General features: G+C 51.0%; 1 protein-coding gene across 1 annotated transcript in view; it reads left to right on the top strand.

Annotated features, from left to right (window-relative positions):
• The window catches only part of ANO2 (anoctamin 2), a gene marked incomplete at both ends in the record, with an annotated part of 323,071 nt that overhangs the window by 239,364 nt on the left and 58,490 nt on the right, over nucleotides 1–25,217 (top strand). The window contains 4 exons of the mRNA XM_079714644.1: nucleotides 4,527–4,722; nucleotides 21,694–21,805; nucleotides 24,043–24,100; nucleotides 24,275–24,375. Of these exons, the coding sequence (XP_079570770.1) occupies nucleotides 4,527–4,722; nucleotides 21,694–21,805; nucleotides 24,043–24,100; nucleotides 24,275–24,375 (467 nt within the window). The remainder of the gene's footprint in view (nucleotides 1–4,526; nucleotides 4,723–21,693; nucleotides 21,806–24,042; nucleotides 24,101–24,274; nucleotides 24,376–25,217) is intronic.

The following is a 25,217-nucleotide window of genomic DNA, read 5'->3' on the forward strand; positions in this document are numbered from 1 at the left end:
CCTTTTTGAATTAACCCTCTTTTTGTTTCCTTTTTATGTGGGAGGGGATTACCAGAGGCAATGTCCTGCCTCTAGAGCTGGGTGCCTGAGCTTTACTCCCACGCCCAAGACAGTCATTGACTTCTGTTTGTATCTCGGGAACCAGCCATCAGAAACCCTCCTCCATCACCTGGATTATCACAGTGATCTCCTAACTCGTCTGCCTGTCGGTTACGCTGTCCCCCGACAGATCATCAGCCTGTTGATCTTTTTCAAATAAGTCACATTACTCATCTGCTCAAAACTCTCTAAAGGCTTCCCATCTCATGAAGTGTAGATGCTGACATCCTTATACTACAGTTCCTCCCCTCCAACACCCATCTTCCACTCCCACTCTCCCCCTTCGCTCACTGCTTCAGCCACCCCCTGCCTGAACCCTCAGGTCTCCGATTTCCTCCTTTAGGTCCTTGCTGAAATGTCACCTTCTCACCTATGCCTTTCCTGACCCCACCCTGTTTTAAGTTGCAACCTATCTCTATGCTCCCGTTTTGCTTTGTTTCTAGAGTATTGATCACACCTGACATACTATCTTTGTTACCTGCTTATGAGTTTGTCTGTCTTTCCCCACTAGAAGGTCAATGCCATGAGGGCAGAAATTTCTGTCTGTTTTGTTCTCTACTGTATCCCTGATACCCAGAACAGTAACTGGCACACAGTAGGGGCTCAAGACATGTTTCATGAATGACTGCATGAGAAAATAAATTAATGAAGCAGGTTCCAGAGACAACTTGGTATGTCAATGATAGAGTTGTTGGGGTGTGTATTTTTTCAAATTGAGCTACTACTATGAGCTGTGCCCTCAACCGGGCTGCTCTCCCACTGGTTCAGCAGGGGTTGCTCTGCCCTGTGCATTTTACTTGCTCCTGCTTATTCTCTCCTCCAAGCCTGCCCATAGGAAATGGTCCCACAGCTTCTTGTGTGGCGTTTTCTCTGACTAATCCCCCTACTCTGTGCCCAGAACGTTCTAGAAGCTCCTGAACTGAGGCCCATCACTCTGTCCAGCTGCTACTAGGCTCATCCTTGCTGTCTGTGTGCCATGGTTTTCTCAGAATGCAAGTCCTGGAGGGTAGGGACCAGACCAGCTCTCTCATAGTGTGAAATTAGGGCTCTGGACTCTGTAGCCTGACTTCCACTGCAATTTGGCTGTGTCCCCAAGTAAAGCGAGGGTATTCAAACAGCAAGAGCCACAAGAATGTATTGTACAACCCAGGGAATATAGCCAATATTTTGTAATAACTGTAAATGGAAAGTAACTTTTAACAATTGTATATTAAAAAAAAAAAACCCACCAAGAACCACAGAGGCCATGATGCAGGCGACCAAGTGCAGGGGGGTGAGATTGCCCAGAGGTGAGGGTCGGCAAGTCTTTACCAAACAGGTTCCACACAGGAGCCACCTCTCTGCACTGGCATGAGGCACAGAGTGTAGTACAAGACCAATCCCCCCTGTTGGCTTAGTTGGGGGACTTGATCACATACATGAAATACACTTATCGCACCACAATAAGTGGTCAGAAAATATTTGTTGAATTTAATAAACAAAATCAATAATACAGCCAAAGTGATGAAAGTAGTACTGGGCTTGGTGCCAAAAGACCTGGGTTCTAATGTCAGGATGGGATTGTCGACCTTGCAGCCATAGAGCAGGGTTCAAATCCTGGATGGCACTGAATTGCATCTGCAAAAGGCATATCTTGCATGATTGTTGTAAGGATTCATGCTAGTGCAGATGTGGCTCGAATCATGAAATCAAGAGTGCACACATGGATTAGCTGTTGTTGATGATGACGTTATGACCATGAGTATCTTGGCTTTGCCATGTACCACCCGGACCTTGGACCAATCCCATTGCTGCTTCTTGGGCCTCAGTTTCCTTGTATATGAGATCAAAGGCTGGACGTGGATGATCCCTAAATGCTAAAACTCTTTAATTCCTACAGTGATCTAGGAGGCTAGGGTTGTAGTCTATGCCTTGTGACCTTGAGCAAATCGCTTCACTTTCCACGCCTGTTTCCACATCTGCAAAATGGTCCTGGGACTGGGTCGGTGCTCTCCAAGCTCTTCTGGCTTGAAAACTGAATCTTGAGGTGCTTGTGGAAACACCAAAGGAGAGGTTCAGAAGTGGATTTCTATAATGGGATGGAAAATCAAGATCAGAGAAGTTAGGATGGCAGAGCACAGCATCCGAGGGCTGGGGAGGGGGTGGGGATGGGGAAAGGGCTTCCCTGAGTGAGTGGAGCCGTGCCTCTAGAAGAACAGGAATCTTGTTAAATTGCAGATTCTGAGTCAGTACGTCTAGACTGGTGCTTGCCATTCGGCCTGTTTCTCAAGCTCCCAGCTGAGGCAGCAGGTCCAGATCACACTCTGACCCCAGCTTGGCCTCTCAGAGAAGGAGGATAGAAGCTGATCTTCTCCCCACCCCCTGAACCCCAAGGCAAGGGATGTTTCTGGCATCGTTGTCTTCCCCAGTCATCCCCCCACACCAACCCCAAATAGACACACACACAGTCGCTCTTCGATGCCCTGGCACGCCCCGCATCAATACTTCCATCCCTGACCTTCACTGCAAAAGTGATTTTGAGGGAAAAGAATCTCACACCACATTTTCCAGGCCCATACTGTCTGGCAGTGACAATCCCAGAGGACAGGGAAGTGCAATGTCTACATTGTTGGAGGGCGGTGATGTCATGTCCAGGTTTCCCCACGTCCATGGTAGTCATCCCTCCCCGGTCCTGGAGGCTGGGGTTCTGCTGCGCCCACCTGCACCCCCATCAAAGGAGGGGCCTCCCCACAGAGTGTTTTTCCCATCTAACATCTCCTCCGCCCTGACTGATGCATATGCACACACACACACACACACATACACACGCACACACACCCTCTACCTGGAGGCTGCTGTCATCCTGCCTTTCTTACAGAGGGCTTCTTTTTCTCACCGTGGCCACAAGGCAAGCACTAATGTTTGTGAAGCACATGGGGACACACTGCTGAGGCTGCCACCAGCACCCCCAGAGGTCTGAAGACTTCCATAGAGGGACACATCTGCAACCCATTTCCCATCACAGCCCACTGGAGTGTCATTCACACTGATTGCAAAGCACTGCCTAGCCAGAGTCCCCTCCCCACACCTCCCCTTCCCTTCCCTTTTTTCTAGGGAGGGGACGCCCATCGTCCAGGACAGTGTGTTTTTTCAGAGGAACCTTTCACCTGCCCCGTTCTCTCCCCATGTTTTCCGTTTAGTCCTCCACAGCCAGCACCCACCCCCCTTCCCCACCCCCAGAAGAAATGTGACCTGAATCTTTCCTTTCCTGCAGAAAGAATTCTAAGAAAGAAGACTCCGCTGGACAGAAACGCGTTAGAACTTTTTGCTCTGAGCAGGTCGCACACCTTGCCCTTCCCTCTCAGCCCTCTGCCGGGCACTGTCTTCTCCTCACATCCTTGTGCTCCATGGAAATGGCCCTTCCTCCACTGTGGGGGGAGGGGAAAGGGAGCTGGTCTCTGGGAGAGCACCTTATTATTCTTAGGCTCTGGAGAAAGGAAATGGGGCTGGCCCTCGAGGTCAGGGGGCTGGTAAACCTGCCTTCTAAGCATAATGCCACAGATCGCTGTGCCCGAGAGAAACCTGAGTACTCCCCTGCCAATTACCTGGTAGAGAAATCTTAGAGCCATGCTTTATTCACCCTGAGGACTGAGAGTCTAAAAGTCTTGCTCGGGGTTTCTTTCCCTTTTTTCTCCTTTGGGCAGCCTTCCTGCACCCACCCCACCAAGCTCTGACCCTAACCCTTCCCAGCTCAAACATCTTCAAGGGCTCCCTGTTGCCTTTCAGCTGAAATCCACTAGCTCCACAAACTCTTCCCTGAGCCCCTCTGTACTCAGTCCTGTTCACAACTACACTCTTCATTTGACACGACTACATTATTCACTGTTTATTATTTACTATTTACTCTGGTTGAACTTATCCCCATAGTAGATTGAAAGCTCCCTAATGAAAGAAATCACACCACGTTGTGTCGCACACACTACCACATCCAGCGTTTCAGTTGTAGTTTCTCTTTTTTTTTTTTTTTACTTTTTTAGATGTTAGTTTTTATAAGACTTCTAAACAGGTTTTACAGTTTTTTGTAATTGAATGAAAGACTCTTTAAATTCTGTGGTGCTTTACAATTTTCAGAAGTTTCACACACGTGATTTTATAGAATCCCATAATAACCCATTTTTTCCCCTACCTCTGTATTCCCCACCCCCAATGGTAACCTTAGTTTGTGGGTGTGTGTTATAGGCCATTTGGAATCTGATAAACATGAAAGACATTCTCCCCTGGAAAATGCCCCCGTACCGGGAACTTGCATGAGTTCCGAGGTCGGCAGTGCCTCGTTGCCCACCAGTGGACTCCAGATTCATAGCACGCGACGTAGCAGACTCACGTAACAGGTGGGCAGTAACTACTGTCCGCTGACGTGTGACTACTCTCCCTGTTTTCCCGAACAGATTGCCCTGACGTTCTCCATTGTCTTCGGGGTCGTCGTCTATCGCATCACAACTGCTGCTGCTCTGTCTGTCAACAAGGCCACACGCTCCAACGTCCGGGTGACCGTGACGGCCACGGCGGTCATCATCAACCTCGTGGTCATCCTCATCCTGGATGAGATTTACGGCGCCGTGGCCAAGTGGCTCACCAAAATCGGTACCATGTCACCACATTGCATGTTTGCCCCGGGCCCCCTTGAGGTGGTCAGTTCAGTGTGTGCAGGGTTTTTGGTGCCAATGACCCAACATAAAAAAAAGGAAGTCCAGTGCACTTGGAGAAATGAGGAGGTGCAGAGTGTGTCCTTGTAGGGCCTCCGCCTGGCAGGAATCCTTCCTGGAACATTCTCGATCAGTAGCCCAGGTTGATGGCCTCGTTATCCCCCAAGATTAATCATGGGGTCAGTTCTTTTTAGCTCAGCCTAGAAGCAAGAGGTGTTCAATACTTCCTGCTAAAAAAAGGCAGAGTTTCGGGCTTCCCTGGTGGCACAGTGGTTGGGGGTCCGCCTGCCGATGCAGGGGACACGGGTTCGTGCCCTGGTCCGGAAGGATCCCACATGCCGCGGAGCGGCTGGGCCCGCAAGCCATGGCCGCTGGGCCTGCGCATCTGGAGCCTGTGCTCCGCGGCGGGGGAGGCCACAGCAGTGAGAAGCCCGCGTACAGCAAAAAAAAAAAAAAAAAAAAAAAAAAGGGCAGAGTTTCAGTTCTCCTCATTTTCCCAGCAGTGTTTATAAAGTTGGGAAAGCCTCTTGACACTTGAGCCCAAGAGGGTCTTATCTATCCTCATGTTGTCAGAGGTCCCAACAAATCCACGCATTCCCCAGGCCCTGAGCGGACTTCAGAGAGGTGTATCAGGCTTCCCAAGCTTCCAGCCAGTGAGAAAAATGCAGTGGCCTCAATATGCAGGCGTGTCATTTGAGCCACAGGCTGCTGTTGCTTGAGCACCACTTTCTGGCACTTGTGCTTCTTAGACGTCGGGGTGGAGGGCGAGACCCTTTCCTCACTGCCTTTATCCTGGGTGACCTGGAGGCATCTCTTTCCCTCGCTGAATCCAGGGACCAGCAGTCTCAGCCTCTCACTCACCTCCGGGGAGTTGAATTAATGATGGGATGTCTTTACTGTACTAACCAGTTGGAAGCGGACGCTTGACAGGGTAACCCCTCTTCAAGAGAGCCTTTCCTGGAGGCTCAGAGAATCAGGAAAGGTTTCACTAATGCCAGTGACTCTTTCAGTGCCTTCCCTGGCGTGGCTGCTACTCACGGTGGGCACTGACTTTGGTTTCTATGTGGATGTAGGCGATTTACCATCTGGCCGTTCCGCCGTCTTTGGGCATGTGCATGTTTATATAGAAGTGTTATCTGTGTTCCTTCATACGTTTCTTAAGAAAAGTGAGCAGAGAATTCCACTTCAGTGTGTTTGCCGGGATACAGGATTCCATGGAAGCACTTAGGACGAGCATCCCACACCCCTGGGGGCTCAGGAGCGGCTCCGGGTGAGGGCATCCAGTGAGAGAGCTTGGAAATAAGTGGACGTGGATGTCAGACATGTGCATGGGGAGGAGGGACTGGGCAGGAGGCGAGGAGGGCTCCCGGCAGAGGAAACAGAATAAGAAATCCGTCACTGAAGGGTGGGATCTGACCCATCAGGCTCAGGAAAGGCGCAGGGAGAAGTGGAGTGTGGGCTGGGCTGGTACGATGGGTAGAACTGGGGCGTCTAAAATCCAGGGAGCCGAAGGAGCAGAACTCAGCAGGTGGAGGAGAACACGAAGCAGGTCCAGGATGCCCGGGGAGCCCATGCGGTGGTGCTCGAGGCATGACCAGGGCACAGCATGGGGGGGAACTGGGCCTGGGGAGCTGGCTGAGCCCAGATATTTTGGTGGAGGACCTGGAATGTCAGGCTGAGGACTCTGCTTATTTTCACAGACAGTGGAAAAGTATTTGCTGAAGTTCAAAGGGGTATCCTGTAAAGAGTACCATCTTACTGGCCTGATTACTGAACCAGCTGAGAAGTAAGGCAAAGGCAGATGGAGACAAAAGCTGAGATTTCACCCTTAGAGCTGAAAAAGGCTGCATTGGAGGAAGCAACTTAGCAGGAGAACCAAATAGGCTTCCTAATCCAGAGTCCAGACAGACTGGCCTCCCCGTGGCAGGCAGCAGTGGGCAGGGCAGCCCTGCAGTTGTTAGGACATTGGAGGGGGTGGGGCACGGGACTCAGAAGAGCCCCTCCTGCAGGCCGTTTGCTTCCCCCAAAAGGACAGAGCAGATGCCAGTGTTACCTTCCACACCGACCAATGGGCTAAGCTCTTCCTCTTCTCTCACCCGGGAGGAGAAAGGAGTGAGGTGGGAAGACAAAGCAGGGAACTACAACTAATCACACTCCCTTCGCATGGGGGAAAAGGCAGGAGTGCAAAGAAATGCCCTCCATCCCCTGAACAGCTCCCAACCCGACACTGCTGTGGGTGTTTTGTTTGTTTAACATCTTCATTGGATTATAATTGCTTTACAATGGTGTGTTAGTTTCTGCTGTATAACAAAGTGAATCAGCTATACATATACATATATCCCCATATCTTCACTCTTGCGTCTCCCTCCCACCCTCCTTATCCCACCCCTCTAGGTGGACACAAAGCACCGAGCTGATCTCCCTGTGCTATGCAGCTGCTTCCCACTAGCTATCTATTTTACACTTGATAGTATATATAAATCCATGCCACTCTCTCACTTCGTCCCAGCTTCCTCTCCCCCTCTCCATGCCCTCAAGTTCACTCTCTATGCTGTGGGGTTTGAAGAGCATGATGGGGTGGTGGGAACTGTTTGCCAAATGACTCCAGCAGGATGCCACAGAGTGGAGGGAGGCGGGGGATCTAGAGTAAAGGAGACTGTTGAGTGTGTGGGCAGGAAGTAGGGAGAAAGGAACCGGAAATCAGTGATGATGCAGAAACATCTTCTTGTTGTCCATCTGTGTTACATTATTCACTTATCTTGCACAGCTCCAGACAGTGGTAAAGATCCAAGATAGAGTGTCGACAATCAAAAACTCATTAACAAGTATTTAGTGAGTCCCTCCCACATACAAGGCTGGGCAGGTTCTCTTTGTCTTGGCCACGAAACCCTTTCCACACCATGAAGCTGTATCCACTGTTTCTAACAGCTCTCCCTTCCTCACCCAAAAGTTCAGACTCCTCCAAGCGGTTAAGCCGATGTCCCGTGGTCCATACGAAAGTCTGCACGCCGGAAAGGAGGTGAAATTCTAACAAGTGCATTTTGTTCTTTGTGGCTGCGATACTCACTCATGAAGCATTTTTATCTTAAAAACGAATTTGATTATCCCATTTCATCTTCACAGACTGTGTGTGGTCAGCAAGGGAAGTATTCCATCCTCATTTGACTAAGATTCAAACTCAGATCCTGCCCCGAAAATGCCAGTGTCTTTTGTGCAGTTTTGATGTGCGTTTCTCACTGTCTGGATTGGCGTATTGGTCTCTACCCTGGACCCCACGTGGGCATTGCTTGGGTTGTTGCTCTTGTCTGTCTCAGACTGGATGTTTGCGGAGGGCTCAGAAGGTGTGATGTATTGTGGAAGGACCACGGAGTTGGGGAGTCCAGTGGGGAGAGCCATGAATTCCAGCCCCGGCTCCTCCTCCCTCCCCCACCATCTGTGTGGTGTTGGGTGAACAGGGAACTTGGCTGGACTAAGTTTCATTGATGCTTCCTTCATCGTTGGCCTCCTGTCTGCTGATCATCACGCCCATCTAGACTGTTGTCAGAGCCTAATGACTGACTATGCCTTTGTCTTCAGCCTCTTCCTGGGGCCCTCAGTCTGGGAAACCCCACCCAATCAGCCTTTCTCAAAGAGCGCACTGGGGATGCATCCCTCCCAGTCGGGCCCCACAGAGAGCTTCCTTGCACCCTTAAGTCAGATCCAAACTAGCATCTGAGAGGCTCTCAACCACCTTCTTCCCAGTGTCTGCTTCCATCCCCTCCGACCACTTAACTCACAGTCACCCCCCATCACCCTGTGCCTCGCTCAGGCTGCAGTAACCCTCAGTGACCCTCCCCTTAAAGGACCTCTCGAGGTTGCCTCCCTTGTGAATGTTTTTCTGGACACTCAGCCCTCAGTGGGTTTCCTCCACCCACTTCTGGGCTCCACGGGCACAGACTCCTTGGTTCATCCCTCTGGTGTTGTTTGAGTGTCTGCTTTGTGCCAGGCCCCATTCTGGGAACACAGGTAAAGAGGAAAGGCATGGTCCCTGCTCCAGCTGTCCTGACACTGCAGTCGGGGAAGGATGCACAGTAGACGGGGACATTACACAGAGGGCGAGAGAGAAAAACAGGGTGATGTGGTAGTGGCTTGGGGCTCTGTACTTTGCACGAGGTGGTGGCGAAAGGACTGTCCAGGTGGTAACGTTGTGGCTGAACCCTGAGTGGGGCGGGAGGAGATCTAGAGGGAAGGCTCTAGAAAGAGGCTACAGCACAGCAGAGGCAGAGGCAAAGGCACAGAACAGCTAAGGCAAAAGCAAGGGCTTAGAAACCAGCAAGGTGGCCAGAAGCTTGGGGTGCTTCCCAAGCAGATAAGGACCTGCTTCACTCCCTGGAAGTGTGTCACATACCGTCTGATATCATTCCCAATTTCCCACTCTTAGACCAGACGAGGACTTAATCTTAGAATCTCATTGCCATGCCACGAAGGTGTTTATAGGTTCTTGCTCGCACTGCATGGTTGGGGTGACAGGACAGGGTCTCTGCTTCACGCAGTTGCCGAGGACCCGGACCCATGGAGGCCACGTGGGCACCGTCTTAGGGACAGAGTGCCAGAGGGTCACGTCGAGGCTGTCACAGAGGAATCGTTCATCACCTCTGCCCATAGCATGCCAGCTAGAAGCAGCCTGATCAGCAAGAGTTTGGAAACGTGTGGAAGCTCGTGGACCTTCCATGAGCAGGAAAGTTCTCTGCCAGTTGCTCCAGCCAGGCTACAAAGCCCTGGAGAACAGCCACTCTGCCTTACGTTTCTTTTCTCTCCTCCCCAGCCTGCTCTCTGGTAGATCTTAGCCCACGCTTGTTGGTGCAGTTATTGGTGAAATATGTCTGTCTCTTCACTCATGCATTCAGATTCTTTTTCAAGGAATGCCCGTAGGCGAGACATCCTGTCAGCCACAGGAGAGGCTCAAGTGAGTGTTTATGTATTCATGGTTTCAACCCTGCCTGCTTACCAAAGGATTTGAGGAACTATTAAGACAAATCAGGAAAATGCAAAGTTGCCATTGATGGGGCAGTGATTGGAAGATGCAACAAAGAGATCCAAAGCCTAGAATTTTTCTTAATGGCAGAGTTCACACACTGATGAGATGGACCTGCACAGCAGGGTGTGACAGGCCTACCTGCAGGCAGAGGTGTGGTTTCAGAGCCTCCAGGCCGCCACAGGGACATAAAGCTGTGGATAAGGCCACCTGATAGACTGAGGGTCCTGCCAAGCTTAGGGGCTTCCTTTGCCAATCTCACGCTGGGTTTAATACCCATCTGGCTTCCTGCCCCAGATCTCCTGATGGATGAGGAGGCGGTGACCACGTGCTTTGCTCACCAGGTGCAAACAGCTGGTGTAAACAACTCCAATGAGTTCCTGAGTGTTTCCTGCAAAGTTGGGTGATGGAAGACCCATTCCCTAGGAGGTCCCTCAACAGGCCCCGGTGTCAGGCCTATCTGAGGTCTGTTCTTGCCACAAATATTTGTGTCAAAAGGCAGAATTTGTTAAATGCCTTGAGTGTGATTAGTGATAGATAAAGACAGTAACTGTCTACTTGGTGGCCAGAATAACAACAGTCATGGGCTTGGGTGCAAGACATGCTACCATCTGGAGGCGACGTGGTCCTGGTGGCGCAGGAACTGAGCTGAAGTCTGGGGCTGGGGTCGGGGTGTCTGGGGAAACAAAGATGCTTTGGGACCTTGTCGGCCAAGGCATGCTGTGCAAAGTGTGTAGCCTAGTTCAGCAAGTATCAGTCGCTGACATTTGTGAGGATCTCAGTGAACGGGTGGGACAAGGACTCTTAGTCCCTAGTGATCTGTTCTTTCCTGGAGGGGCCACAGGGTTTTATAGGGAAAGGATCCAGTTCCTGGAAGAGGAAGCAAGCAAGAGCTGGGCAGGACATGAGGACACCAGACACCCAGGCAAACAGGATGGGGCTCGGGCATCTTGGCAGGCCAGGGTCTGAGGTAAGACAACAGGGGTTCCCAGGCAGACCAGCTCAAGGTATGCTTCTGTCTTAGTCTGTTCAGGTTGCTATAACAAAATACTGTGGACTGGGTGTCTGATAAACAACAGAAACTCATGTCTCAGACTTCTGGAGGCTGGAAGTCCAGGATGAGGGTGCCAGCATGGCGGGGTCCTGGTGAAAGCCCTCTTCTGTGTTGCAGATGGCTATCTCCTTGCTGTGTCCTCACGTGGTGGAAGGGGTGAGGGAGCTCTGTGGGGTCTCTTTTATAAGGGCACTAATCCCATTCATGAGGGCTCCACCCTCATGACCTAAGCACCTCCCAAAGACCCTACCTCCCAATACCATCACCTTTGGGGGTTGGGATTTCAACATGTGAATTTGGGGGAACACAAACATTCAGACCATTGCAGCTTCCTACTTGGGTCAGGGCACAGGGGTGCCCGTGAGGCAATGAGCTTCCGAGCCCAAGCCTGGGGAGTATGATGTCTAGTGTTCCTGAAACGGTAGGGTCTTGTCATGACTGACATAGGCACGGGTCCGGCTTGGCCTAGAAGGGGCCCCATGTGCACTCTAGCTCCAGGCAGAATGAGGAAGGCAGGGCTGACACCAGGCTTCTCAGCTGAATAATCCAGCTGCCACGAGCTTGTCTTTGTCAGCGTCGTTCTCTGACTCCAGCTTCTCCTCCCCCCCTCCTTCCCCCTCCTCTCCTTTCAAACTCTGCAGAGTGCTGGCTTGTGTGTGGGGCTGTATGATTCATCTTTACTCTGCACTGAGTCTCTCCTAGTTACAGGGTTGGGCTCACTGTGTGTGTACCTGAGGCACAATTATCGTGTCAAATCAAAGCCTCCAGTTCTTAGGAAAAGGCTGTGTTTGTGAGTTGTTTAAATATTGCTGATAACACAGCTCCTGAGTGTCGCTACCAATGCGGGGGCAGGGAAGTGACAAAAGGAGAGATGGGGAAAGGATCTGATTTTACTGACACCCGTTGTGTACTAGGCACCAGCAGGCATTGTATGTACAGTGTTTCACCTAATTTTCACATTAGCGCCCGGAACTGGTTGTTTCTTTCACTTTATTTATGAGGGGTCTGAAGAGGTTTAGAAACTTGACCAAGACCCATAGTTAATAGTGGTGTGCCCATGCGCACACACGTGTGCGCACACATGCACACGCACACACACATGCACACACAGCCTGTGCCAGGCCCTGTTTGAAGCACTTTCTGTATATTAGTATATTTAATCCTCAAAATAGCCCCAAGGGTGAGGGTGGTCTCAACCCTCCCACAGGCCCAAGGTCCTCTGGCTGTGAGTGGTGAGGACCCTGGCCTTGGTGTCCTTGCGGAGACCACAGCACCCCACTGCCTGGTAATACGTAGCTGTCCTTTGGCCTCGGAAAATTCTAAATGTGTTTAGAAAGCAGAAGAAAACACATCAGAGGCTCCAGAAGATTTAAAATGCGACGCACCCCACCCATGAGAACGTCAGGTCGCTGGGGTGGGGACAAGTGGGGAGACAGTGGGAGCCAGCCCCCCATGCAGGCCCCCAGGCATGAGGAGACCTCCGCAGGTTCGCAGACTTTGGGGTCTCACGTGCTTTATTAAATTTTTTTTAAAAACCCTTTTTTGGAAGAATTGAAGTACCACCAGGAAGTCCCAAGTCCAGAATTGTGCATCCAGTTCTAAGCCATCCTCTGCACAGGCTGCATCTGACCACTGAGGAGAGAAGAGAGGGAAGAAATGAAAAGGAGGGGGAAACTCAGAACCAAAGGCCGCCGGGACATCACACATTCTTTAAAGAGAAACATTTTGGGTGTACAGGGATGGATCTAATTTCCCATCAAATGTGCACGACGTGTGTTTTCAGAGCGCAGGGTGAAGGACTGCTTTCTTGGCTCTGAGCGCTGGTGCGAGGGCAGTCGGCTTCCCTGCAGCCTAGGCCTGCACAGGAGCGTGCTTCCGGAGCAAGGACCCATGTGGATATGTGTGGATGCATGTGCATGCATGTGGATGCGCGTGGATACGTGTGGATGTGAGTGAATGCGTGTGGATGCGTGTGGATGTGTGTGGGCTGGTCTGAGACCTATGCCTTCCGGGTGGGGAGACCACAGTGCTGGCAATTTGAAAACTGGCTTAGAGTCATGTCTGCTGGGTTGTTTTCCTGGTCTGCCACCAGCTCCTGACTGCCTGGGTGGCCTCCTGCTGGTCCCATCTGGGAGGCCAGGGGAAGGGTGTGGCCAGGGTAGATTCTGCCATTGTTTGAGGGCCCCCCTCCGTGATGTTGGCTTAAAGTAACTGTAAATGTTGTCTGGGAAGCAGAGGGGATGGTGGGAGGCTGCTGCTAGTAATGCAGAAGACACGAGCAAGGTTATAGCCTGAGTTTGTGGAACAATCCATTCCAGTTATATGGAACGATTATTAATAACACTGCTACTTTTATAATAGTTTAATACAACTGGCAAGAATTCCTTCCAAACTTGAGCTGTAACTATGAACATGTCTCTCTCATTTTTCCTTTTAGCAAGAAGCCCCATACATTCCTCTCCCTTTCTTTGAGTTTTCTGAGAACCCAGAGCCTGAATCCATGAGAAGCAAGGGGGTCATGGTGGTCATGCTCTGTTGGCCGTCGTTTCCCTCCAGGCCCCTTCTCCCCCTGCGTCCACCGTGGTCTGTGCCCCGAGGCCCAGCAGATTCTATCACCAGGTACCCCACACTGACTGGTGGCTGGGCTCAGCCAATGGGAAGCAATGGAAGGAGCTTAGGGGGTAGAGGAGATGGAATTGGGGCCATTTCTTCCCTGATTTGCCCTCACCTCTGGCAAAACTGTGCCTTCATTAAAATCCCTTCCTCTGAACCATCTGAGGTAAACTCTGTTTCCTGGTGCGATGTTGACTACCAGAGGAGGGTCAGGGCACCATCCGTGCTTCAACAGGGAAATACCTGGAGTATGGCCAGCCCTTCACTGCTCGTGTGTCTCATTGCTACACCACATTGCTGTCGGATGCTGGCCTTGTCTCATCGGACAGGAGAGGCTAGACCACTGCTGAGATGGTCCCTCCACACCGCCGGTCCCAGACAGGTCACTGGTCTCTTTAAGGAAGGACCGTCCTCTCCTTCAGAGGAAGCTCCATCGAGGGTCTGCAGCTATCAGGGTGCCCTGCAGCTATCAGGACACACAATACCTGCATCCGCATCTCCAAGACGTCATTCGTCACACAGACCCAGACTCCCTTCTCCCTGGAAATCCACCCTAGTTGCATACAGCCTGTCTTCTTAAACTTTCAAAACACAGTAGATCTGATGATACCTCGTCCCACCTCTCCTTGAGGGAGGTGACCCTCAGTGACTAGGGGGGCCCTCATCACCCCAAGTGATGCCAGCCCACCCCAGCCTTCCAAGAGGGCTCGGTCAGAGATTCTCGGGTAACCTGCTGGCATTTCTCTCACCAAGGAAGTGGAAACAAATGTACACATGAAAAGTCTAGTAGAGTGCCTTGCTCCAGCGTCCCACTAACAGCAGGTGTTTGCAACCTTACACGGTGCTCTGTGCTTTCTATACTTCTGCTTGGACTTCACAACAGATGTTTCAGGAAGGTGCCATGTTAGGAGTTAGGATGGTGGGGTTCAGGAAGGTAACTCACGTCTCTGCAGGAAAGTGGGACAGAAAGGTCTTCCTGCTCCCAGCCCAGGACCTCCTCTCCCCTTGTCGTAGGCTCCGCGGTAGTGCCGTAGAGCACAGAGGACCAGAGCAGAGAGGACCTGGGGAATCGCCCACTGCAGGCTGTGGCTTGCCTGAGAATCTGATGCCTCAGAGCTGGCCAGGTGCTTTGGAGGATGGTTCTCAAGTCACACAAAGCCCCACCTGCCTTGGGGCATGAGCACAGAAGCACACAGGCCCAGTGACTCAGTGAGTCTAACTTTGAACTCTCAGTTTTCCCTCCAAACCTGTCGCTTTCATCATTCTTCCCATCTCAGGAAGCAGCGCTCACGCGCTCTTACCAGAACCCAAGCGTCCTCCTAGATCGCTCTTTTCTTCACCCCTAAACTCCCGTCTGGTAAGTATTGTCTCGTCCACCTTCAGATGTTTCCCAGCTCTGATCAGTTCTCACGAGCTCGCTCCTGATACTGGTCATGTCCCGCCTGGACAGCCACACAGTCCTGGTTGGTCTCTCTGCTTCCGCTTCTGTCCCCCACTCCATGCCCGCACACACACGCTTCCTTTCCTGGGGTCCTTCTGACACTCAGCATCACTCTGACTCACCCATAAGGTGACTTCCCACTGTGTGTCCCGTGAATCTGTATGCAACTAGGGTGGATTTCCAGGGAGAAGGAAGTCTGGGTCTGTGTGATGAATGACATCTTGGAGATGCGGATGCAGGTATTATGTGTCCTGATAGCTGCAGACCCTCGATGGAGCTTCCTCTGAAGCAGAGGACGGTCCTTCCTTAAAGGGACCAGTGACCTGTCTGGGATCGGCGGTGTGGAGGGACCATCTCAGCAGCGGTCTAGCCTCTCCTGTCCGATGAGACAAGGCCAGCATCCGACAGCAATGCGGTGTAGCAATGAGACACACGAGAAGTGAAGCTCAGGTCCTTCCGGTGGCTCCAGAGCCCCTTCCTCTCCATCCCTCTTCCTCATACTTCCTCGTCACTCCGAACGCCCCAGCCCCTGAGACTGTCTGTTCCACCCCTGCCCCCAGCTCCTCATTCAGAGACCTCTCCTGGCCACTCCGACTGAAGCAGTCTTCCTGTCGCCTTTTCCTCCCCCTTCTCATCTCCCTGCGGATTCCATCAGTACTCACTGCCCTCCGACACGCCCCCCTCCCTCTTCTGTACCGTCCGCACCACATGGCAGGAAGCTCATTGATCTGGCGCACGGCTGTATTCCCAGCGCCCAGTGCCTGGCACACAATGGTCACTTGGTGGACATTTGTTGAATAAAAAAAGATAACGATGGAAAAGGTAAAAACATTCCCTTTGGGTGATCTTCCCCTGGGAAGACACCAGGGGATGGACTGAGAGGGGATTACTCCACCTCTGCTCGCCGGGGGCTCGGTTTCTAGACCAGCGAGTGTGTTTGCCAGATGACCCCACTGGGGTTGTGTCTGCGTTTGTGACCCGGGCACACCGACCTGTTCTCTCCCTGCTCCCTCATTGCCACGAGGAGAGCATCCCCATAGAGCGGATGGAACAGTTGAATGGGGACCCCGTGTCAAGTGTTGCACAGCGCCTTGGAGTTCTCAGGGACGCCCTGTAACAGAGCACTGCTCTCTGTCTGTCTCCCTCTCTCTGCAGGTGCTTGCTCCCTTTTGTGTCCCGTTTCCTTAAAATGTACTGTCACCTGGGGCTGGGCTGCTAGAGCACAGTAGGCCTCCCGTCCCTTTGGGGGCAGCTGTCATCTTCCTGACTCTAAGGGTGGGGTCCCTTGTGCTTAGAAATTCTCTAGGGCTCCAGGGGTATCTCAGGAACACCCATCCATAATCTCCAGCTCGGGTGCTCAGGGCCCTGGGACAATGCACTGGCTGCCTGGTTACCCAGCTGGCTGCCTTCTGCCAGGGTGATTCCTTCCCCATGGCATAAACAAGGCAACAACGTCACACAGGAGGCTGGGATCACCTCCAACCCCAAACCCACACACCTGCCCACACACACAAACAGAGCGAAGGCCAGATGATTGGGCTGTCGGGAAACACTGCGGTTTGTAAAAGCTGGATCTGTCCTGGGGGAGAGGCAGGGAGTGCTGTGGCGCCTTTGCTTTCTGACGCAGCTTCCATCCTTCCCAGAGCCGTGCCAGGGCTGGAACTGGTTGAAGTTCACACCTGGACGTCGCCTTTCTGTCTTGTCGCCATCATTCTGTATCTGCTGGATTGTCAGGGACACCCATGAGGATGAGCTGCTCTTCCAAAATTCCGATTCCGCAGCTGACATCCTCTTGCTCGCCATGCTGTTTCCAAATGACGAGGATGGTGCTCTGGGGACTTGGAATTCTGAGCTGGCCCCCTGAGACTCACTTGGGCTTTCATACTAATTATTTTCCAAGGCAGTTTACAGCTGGGTCATTTATACTCATATTTTTTCATGACACAATGCATCAGAGGTTTGACACTTAAAAGAAAGGGGGTTGGGTAAGGGCGCCACACAGGAATTCTCTGATGGTCTCTCCTGGTCCTAGAGTCTGCCCTTTGTCTGAAATCTGCTCCAGCTGGTGGTGAGCAGGGGAAACTCTCAGACGGCCTCCAGTCAACCTGGGGTGGCTTCCTGGGGGAGGTGAGATTTCAGGAGCCTGTGAATGCTGGAGAGGGGTTGCATTCTCCCTTCTCACACTCTCTCCATGTTGACTCTCCTCCTCTCCATCCCCGTAGCAATTGATGTCTAAAGACACTTTATTTGGAGTTTTATGAAACACAAGGCTGGTCCATTTTCTCATGGGCTCAGTTTGGGACCACTCCAGATTCTGTGTCCTATCAGGGGATGGTGCCCAGTGTCCTGAAGTACCCTAACTGTGCTGTAGACATCATCCCACCCCAAAAGGACCCTGAAAAACCTGTTCTGTTTCACTGTTGTAGATGGGCGAAGCTCCTCATGTTGGCTGTTGGAAGAGACCTAAGATGGACACAACATTGTAAATCAGCTAATTATACTTCAATTTAAAAAAAAAAAAAAGGGTTTCCCTGGTGGCGCAGTGGTTGAGAGTCCTCCTGCCAATGCAGGGGACACGGGTTCGAGCCCCGGTCCGGCAAGATCCCACATGCCGTGTAGCGTCTGGGCCTGTGAGCCATGGCCGCCGAGCCTGCGCATCTGGAGCCTGTGCTCTGCAACGGGAGAGGCCACAACAGTGAGAGGCCCGCGTACCGAAAACAAAAAAAAGGAGAGACCCAAATTCGCAGGGAGCTCCAGGGCCCCCGTTCTCTCCCTCCCCGGGGCCACGTTCCCTGGGGACCCCCCCTTCCCCAGAAGTCTCAGCAAAGCACCCAGCATGGCCGCAGAGCTTCTCTGCTGTGGGACCCTCGACTGATTTAGTGGCCTATCAAGGGGATTTGGATTGTTTATTGGAAATGCCCATTATTTATGGTGGCTCATGGCCTTAAAAGCATAGGCACAGGCTGTTTTTAGAAATAAACCTAATAAATAATAACCAGACCCATGATTTATCAGGATGGAGGAAGGAAGTCACTCATTTCCAGTTGGAGGAAAGAGCTCTGAAGGGACTGGATTCTCTTTCCAGAGAACTTAGAGGGAATTCCTGTAGGGATTGGGGGGTCTGCGTACAAAGAGTTCAAAGGCAATTATAAAAGAAAATCAAAGACACGTGCTTCTCTGTACCTCATCCTTAATCCCCTTCTAGCTACATTTACAAGGTGAGTTTTCCAAATTTTTCGATCCTCAGACCTGATTACTTTTCAGGTGACCTCAGTTTTCATTTTCTTACCCCCAAAATATTTAAAATTGAGACACAAGATGTTATTAAGTTATTGTTGGATTGGTTGGGCAGAGGCTCAAACGCCTGTTGAAAGTGGTCCCTCCCGCCCTCCTTCCCTTCCGGCCCGCCTTCCTTCCTTCCTTCTTCCTTCCTTCCGTCCACTGAAAAACATGCACAACCTAAACGTTGAGCATTATGTTTTATTCAGTGGACTTTCTGATCACTTAAGCCCGGGAGGCAGCCTCTCAGGTAGCTCTGAGGGACTGCTCGGAAGAGGTGGGGGGGAAGCCCGGATACACAGGAGTTTCTGCAACAAAAACCAGGTAGTTGGACCATCGAAAGATTACTGTTAGTTAAAGAAAAACAAGTTAATGAGTTTAGCGCTTTTCTAAGTTTGAGAAGATGCAAGAGTCCGGGCTCGTTGAAATCATCTCTTTGATATGCACCTTAACTGTCTAGGGTCAGTGTCCTGCTTTTCTGAGTCCGTTCAGGGTGCACAGTCCAGGGTGGCAGCACTGGCTGATGACTCGATGGCTGCTACGTCCTTTGTTTACTGATAGGCGGTGACTTTCTTCATCTACCTTCCCTCCCTCCCTCCCTCCCTCCCAACCTCTTCCCCTTCTCCTCCTCCCCCGCCTCCTTTCTCCCTGCCTCTCCGTCCCCAGTCTCTCTCCTTTGTAACCCAGCTACAGCAGGGTATGGCGGGGAGCCTCTGTTCACGCCCCTGTGCTCATCTTGAAGTCGGGCTCAGCCCTTGGGCACCTCCCTCCCCTAAGAACCCATCCAGGATTCTTTGACACTGGTAAGGAACGCAGTTGTCATGACTCTTTACTGGAGAGTCTGTGGAGAGGCAAATGAGGGGGTCACGCTACAAATTACACAGCAGAAATTAATGGAAGTTTCCACCAGGCACCCCCCACCTGTCCCGCAGCAGCCCCCCTCATCCCCCTCTCCGCCCTTCCCCCTCCCAGAGCCCTGGCTCTCGCCTTTTTTGGGTCCTGCATCTCCCTCCAGCACCCCCGTCTCTTCTCTTAACTAGGGAATCTAACTCTCTCTGGCTGCTCCTCTCATATCTTCACACCGTTATCCTGCTCAACAGACAAAGGTCCCTCCTTAGGCTTTGCCCTCCTGGTCATGTGACAGGGAATTTTTAGTAAATGACAAATACTTCAGTATTTACTTCGTCCAAATAATGTTTTCTTCATATCACGTCATGTCACTCATTAACTCAATAAACGTGCACAGTAGAGTACTATACATCTGACACCAGCTGTGGTCCTCCCAGAAGATGTATCTCTCTGACCTCACTCATTGTGAAAAAGCCATCCAAACCGTACGTGGTGGGGGCGGGTGGGATGGGGGTGGGGAAGGTGATGAGGTTAACAGCCACTTCGGGGTTCAGAGTTATGAGATCTTAAAACCGAAAGTGACCTTAGAACTCGATGGCAGGCACTTCCACCTGGGCCTCAGGATTGTTTCCTTTAGTCAGAGCGAAAAGAGTCAGGTTGAAGAAGTGGATGTGGATATGGAGCTCGGGGAGGGCGTGATGAGTATAAATCAACAGGGTGGTCCTGGCCTCTTTGTAGGGCAGGATTTGTAGCAGGGAGGGGAAGGCCTTCTAGGTTAAAGTTTGAAGGGGCTTTGCTAACGTATGTAAATTAAAGAAGAGCTGGCAGATGTGGCAGTGTTAACCATAAATGGTGAGTACAAGGCATTATCCAGATGGTTACTGGGCTAGGCAGTGTGATTGCCCAGCACTTTTATCCATGGGGTTGCACATGTGTCTGTCCACGTGTGGCAGGAAGGAGAAAACCACAAAGCCATCTATTGGCTGAGGGATATCATGGTAGACTTTTCCAACCTCATCTCCTGTAGAATTAATGACGATGTCTCCAGACTCCCTAGCAGGCAATGCTATTGCCAGAATTGTCTGGAGGACCTCAGAAAGCTTGGGCTATGGTTCTGTGGGGTGGGGACAGAGGATCACCTACAGGTGATCTCTACCAGCAGAATCCTCTTGCCAGCAGGATCACCTATCAGCCATGTTCTCCATCGATTGGTAGAAAGTGATCAGTAATCACATGGAAATGATGCCTGGAACCTCAGGGGGCTAGTCATGTGCACAGACATCCAGCCTGTGATGGCCCAACTGTGCTGTGGAAAGCAGAGCTGCTGGACCTGCATGATGGTGATGACGATGATGGTGATGATGATGATGGTGATCATGATGATGATGGTGATGATGATGGTGATGGTGATCATGATGATGGTGATCATGATGATGGTGGTGATGATGATGGTGATGGTGATGATGATGATGGTGGTGATGGTGATGATGATGATGATGGTGATGATGATGGTGGTGATGATGGTGGTGATGATGATTGTGGTGATGATGATGGTGATGGTGGTGGTGGTGATGATGATGGTGATGGTGATGATTGTGATGGTGCTGATGATGATGCTTAGGACAGCATCATTTATTGAGGTCCGCTATGTGCCAAGCACCTGGCCGAGTGCTCTATGAGCATTCCCATTGTGTCTTCAGGGCAACCCTGTGAAGGAGGTATCATTCTCCTTTTTATATAACTTCACTTCTCTAATTACATCTAGCATTTGAACTCAGAAATGTCTGATGCTAAAATCTGCTCCTACAGCCATCTCTGTAGCAAAACAAAACAAGCAAATCATCCCTCCCCTCAACACACAGCTGAGAGGGGCTGGGAGCTCTGTGGGTTCAGCATGGCCTGCCAGGGCCTCTAGGACTGTTTGCCAACATCAGTGAACTAACGTGGGTTTTAGGATGGAGGAGAGATTGGAGAATGAAGAAGTTTTCAGTGTGGCTGGCTCTCCAGGACTGACACCACATTTCTCATGGGGACCAGGACGAGTAACTCTTCGTTTTCCCTTCTTTCAGCCTTAGAGGAAAATCAAGGCCAGGATCACAATAGTGATGGTAGCCACTAAGCTTTCTCATTCTCAAGTCCCGTCCCAGGGCCACAGGTGCCCGGGGGCTCATGTCTGCCTGGGGCAATCTCCTTAGACAAGCTTTTACTGCTTCTTGACTTCTGTTCACTGGTTAACAAGACTTTCTGTCAGGGATGTTTGTTCAAGTAAAATCTCTGTAGAAGTGGCAAGTAAGCAGGTAAAAGCTGAATTCCTCTTGATGAAGCAAGGGTGGTGGGAGGATGCTCTGCTTGCCCAGACCCCAGACCCCTCTTTGAGGAGCCCAGTGTGAAACCATTGCTTGCGTGGATAAGAGGAGGGCAGCGGAAAGAGACAGGTGATGATCGTATGTACGCTTGGCCTTCGGTGGCCTCATATTACCTGGAAGACCATTTGGGACCTCCCAGATGAAGTCAGTTCTAAGGTGCGAGAGAGATGGATCTCTTAGTTTCTACTGTGAAGGAGTAAACTGACAGATAATGGCTCACGTCACAGGGTCACAACTCTGGAGAGGTGAGAAATCTGTCTCTCAGTCTGATCAGCTTTGCTCTTCTCTTTCAGAGGTTCCAAAAACAGAGCAGACGTTTGAAGAGCGCCTGGTACTCAAGGCTTTCTTGCTAAAGTTTGTCAATGCCTACTCACCCATCTTCTACGTGGCCTTTTTCAAGGGGAGGTGAGTATCTCAGTGCCATACATGGGAGGGCAATTGGTCATGAAGGCTGAGCCCTCCACTGGAGTCAGCCTGTCTCCATTGTCAGTTTACACCCTTGGCCCCATTCCCCACTCCCTTTGCCACCTGGCTGCACTAAATCATTTTGGATTAGCATCTTCAGATTCTGATAACATGGGAAACCCTGCAGTGATTCGGCTCTGGGCCCTGAAGGGTTAGTCTTAGAGGAATTTGTGTCTCTCAACTTTGAGGCTGTGACAGGAAGGAATTTCATGGCTAGCCAATGGCTCTCAGATCTTGCAATACAGGTCTGATGGCAACTACTCAGAGTTAGTGTGGACTTCACAGATTAGGAGCACAGTCTCCCACAAGACTGCCCTTACCTCAGACAGTACTGCAAGATCTGGGGCTCTCAGGCCACTGATGGTTCTGCCCAACTGGCTGCAGCCACTAACCCCTTGGGTTTGATAATTCACTAGAACAACTTATAGAGCTTGGAATGTGCTATTCTTAAAATTATGGTGTTATTTATCACAAAGAGATACAAATCCAAAGCGACAGACGGGAGAGGCACGTAGGGTAAGGTCTAGGAGCATCCTGAAAAGAAGCTTCCATGTCTTCAGGATGTCCTCAGCATGTCAGTTTCCTGGCACGTCAATGTGCGTCACCAACCGGGATGCTCGTCCAAGCTTCAGTGCCCACAGTTTTTGCTGGGGTCCTGTTACTAGCATGATTGAATGAATCATTGCTCATGGGATTGAACTCAATCTGCAGTCCCTCTCCCCCAGCTGAGGTCAGGCTGCTTTTACTGGGCCCAAAGCCCCAGCTCTCTGATCACATGGTTGGTCTTTCTGGCATTGGCCTCCCCATCCTGAGTGATCTCATTAGCATAAACTTAGGTCTAGTCCCAGGGACCCACCATGAATAACAAAGACGCTCCTGTCGGGAAATTCCAAGGATTTAGAGGCTCCTCCCAGGGATCAGGGACAATGACCAATCATATTCTTTATTATATAATAGTCCTGGGTGTAAAATCACTTCTGATAAATAGTGATTGTGATAGTCTTGGCAACAGCACAGTGTAATCTGCAGTAAGTACCATAAAAAAGGTGCAAAGAAAGTGTTAGGGGAACACTTAATTATGAACAGAGACAGGGAGACCTCACCAAGGAGGAAAGTCAAGCTGAGCCTCAAATGGACGAGTAGGATTTCAATAGATGTGTGAGGGGATGACATTTCAAGAAAGTGGGATTCTTCTGATGACCTGTCTGGTTCCATGGTTGGCTGGTACCTCTCTGCCTCCCCCATCTGCTCAATCTTCTTATCCCCCAATAAAATAGACCCTTAGGTCTTAGAAGAGGAATGAGGCAGGCTTCTTCCATTCCTCTAAGTATTTTCAGTAAGAAGTCTGGATTTTTCTTTTCTGGTCCCAGGAATCTCCACTTGCAACTTTAGTCCATCTTGGCCTTTATTTCCTGGGAAATCAGAAGCCCTCGTGGAGGAATTGCAATCAGAACTCGATTCTTGACACGAGCTGAGGGAAGAAGGTGCCCGACAGTGCACTTAGAGACAATCCAGACTTCGTTGTGTTTAGGCTCTGAAATGATCACACACACACACACACACACACACACACACACACACACACACACGAGTGCCCCAGCCCCACTCCAGACCCAGCCTCAATCCCCTACCCTTGGAATTTGACCATGTTAAGAGCTACGAATGAACTTACCTACAGAACAAAAATAGAGTTACAGATGTAGAAAATAAACTTGTGGTTACCGGGGTGTAAGGGGCAGGGAGGAATACATTGAAGATTGGGACTGACACATACACACTACTATATATAAAACAGATAACTAATAAGGACCTACTGTAGAGCACAGGGAACTCTGCTCAGTACTCTGTAATGGCCTATAGGGGAATAGAATCTAAAAAAGAATGGATATATGTATATGCATAACTGATTCACTTTGTTGTACAGCAAAAGCTAACACAACATTGTAAATCAACTATATTCCAATAAAAAGTAAAACACAAGAGGTGAACCCCATGTGTTATGGGTGATTGTTAGCTGATAACAGGTATGAACTCCTTCCTGGGTGATGATCACCCACCCTGGCCAGTCCTTTCAAGAACAACATTGGGCAGTGGCTGGTCCACTCAGAAGACACGCCCTCAGGCAGTCCTGACTTCCTCTCTCTTCCCCTAACTCTTCCCACACTTCTCTGTTTCAGGTTTGTGGGCAGACCTGGAAGCTACGTTTATGTGTTTGACGGCTACCGCATGGAAGAGGCAAGTAGAGCCGCTGGTGTTTCAGGCCCGGCTAGGCTAGTGGTTGGTAGGTGCCCCTCCCGCCCCGCCCCGCCCCAATCCTTACCGCCTCCACAGGCTGGCTTAGTTCACACCCTCGCCTCTCTCAGCTCCACCTGGTCTGACCACCCCTTCCTTTCTCTTCTCCTCCTGCAGTGCGCCCCTGGGGGCTGCCTCATGGAGCTGTGCATTCAGCTCAGCATCATCATGTTGGGGAAGCAGTTGATCCAGAACAACATCTTCGAGATTGGAGTCCCGTGAGTAATGAACTCTGCTTACCCCTCTACTTGCTGCCGGGGCTGAGCCCGGCAGTGCCAGACTTCCAGCAGGGTCTCGTGGTCTCTCCTCTTCCAAGACAGATGGACTCTCTACTCCTCTGTCCACTCGCCAGTAACTTCCCCATGAGGTAGGGCCCCTCCCACAAGTCTTGTTTGCCAATCCAGTTCGGGATGTTTGAGGCTCAGAAGGATTAAGCACTTGCTTAAGTGCTCATAACAGAAAGTGACAGAGCTGTGAATCCGGTACCTCTGACCTCAAAGTGCATCATACTTTTTTTTTAATTAATTAATTTTATTTTTGGCTGCTTTGGGTCTTTGTTGCTGCACGCGGGCTTTCTCTAGTTGCAGCGAGCAGGGGCTACTCTTCGCTGCGGTGCGTGGGCTTCTCGTTGCGGTGGCTTCTCTTGTTGCGGAGCACGGGCTCTAGGCGCACAGGCTTCAGTAGTTGTGATGCGTGGGCTCAGTAGTTGTGGCTCGCAGGCTCAGTAGTTGTGGCGCACGGGCTTAGTTGCTCCGCGGCATGTGGGGTCTTCCCGGCCCAGGGCTCGAACCCATGTCCCCTGCATCAGCAGGCGGATTCTTAACCACTGCACCACCAGGGAAGCCCCATCCTACTTTTAATGCTATGTCCTCCTGTAACCGAAAGTGGGGTCCGGCTGCTCGCTGCTAAAGCCAATAAAGAGGCAAGGTTGGTGGAAAGGAGAGTTCGCTTTGTTTTGGATGCCAGCCACCCCGGGGGATGGGGGGGAGGGTGGACACCTGTCCAAAGGCCGAAACACCCCGCTCCTACACCCAGTGAGCAAGAGCTTGTATACGTGGAG

This window comes from Hyperoodon ampullatus (assembly GCF_949752795.1).
Source record: "Hyperoodon ampullatus genome assembly, chromosome: 11".
Classification (NCBI taxonomy): domain Eukaryota; kingdom Metazoa; phylum Chordata; class Mammalia; order Artiodactyla; family Ziphiidae; genus Hyperoodon; species Hyperoodon ampullatus.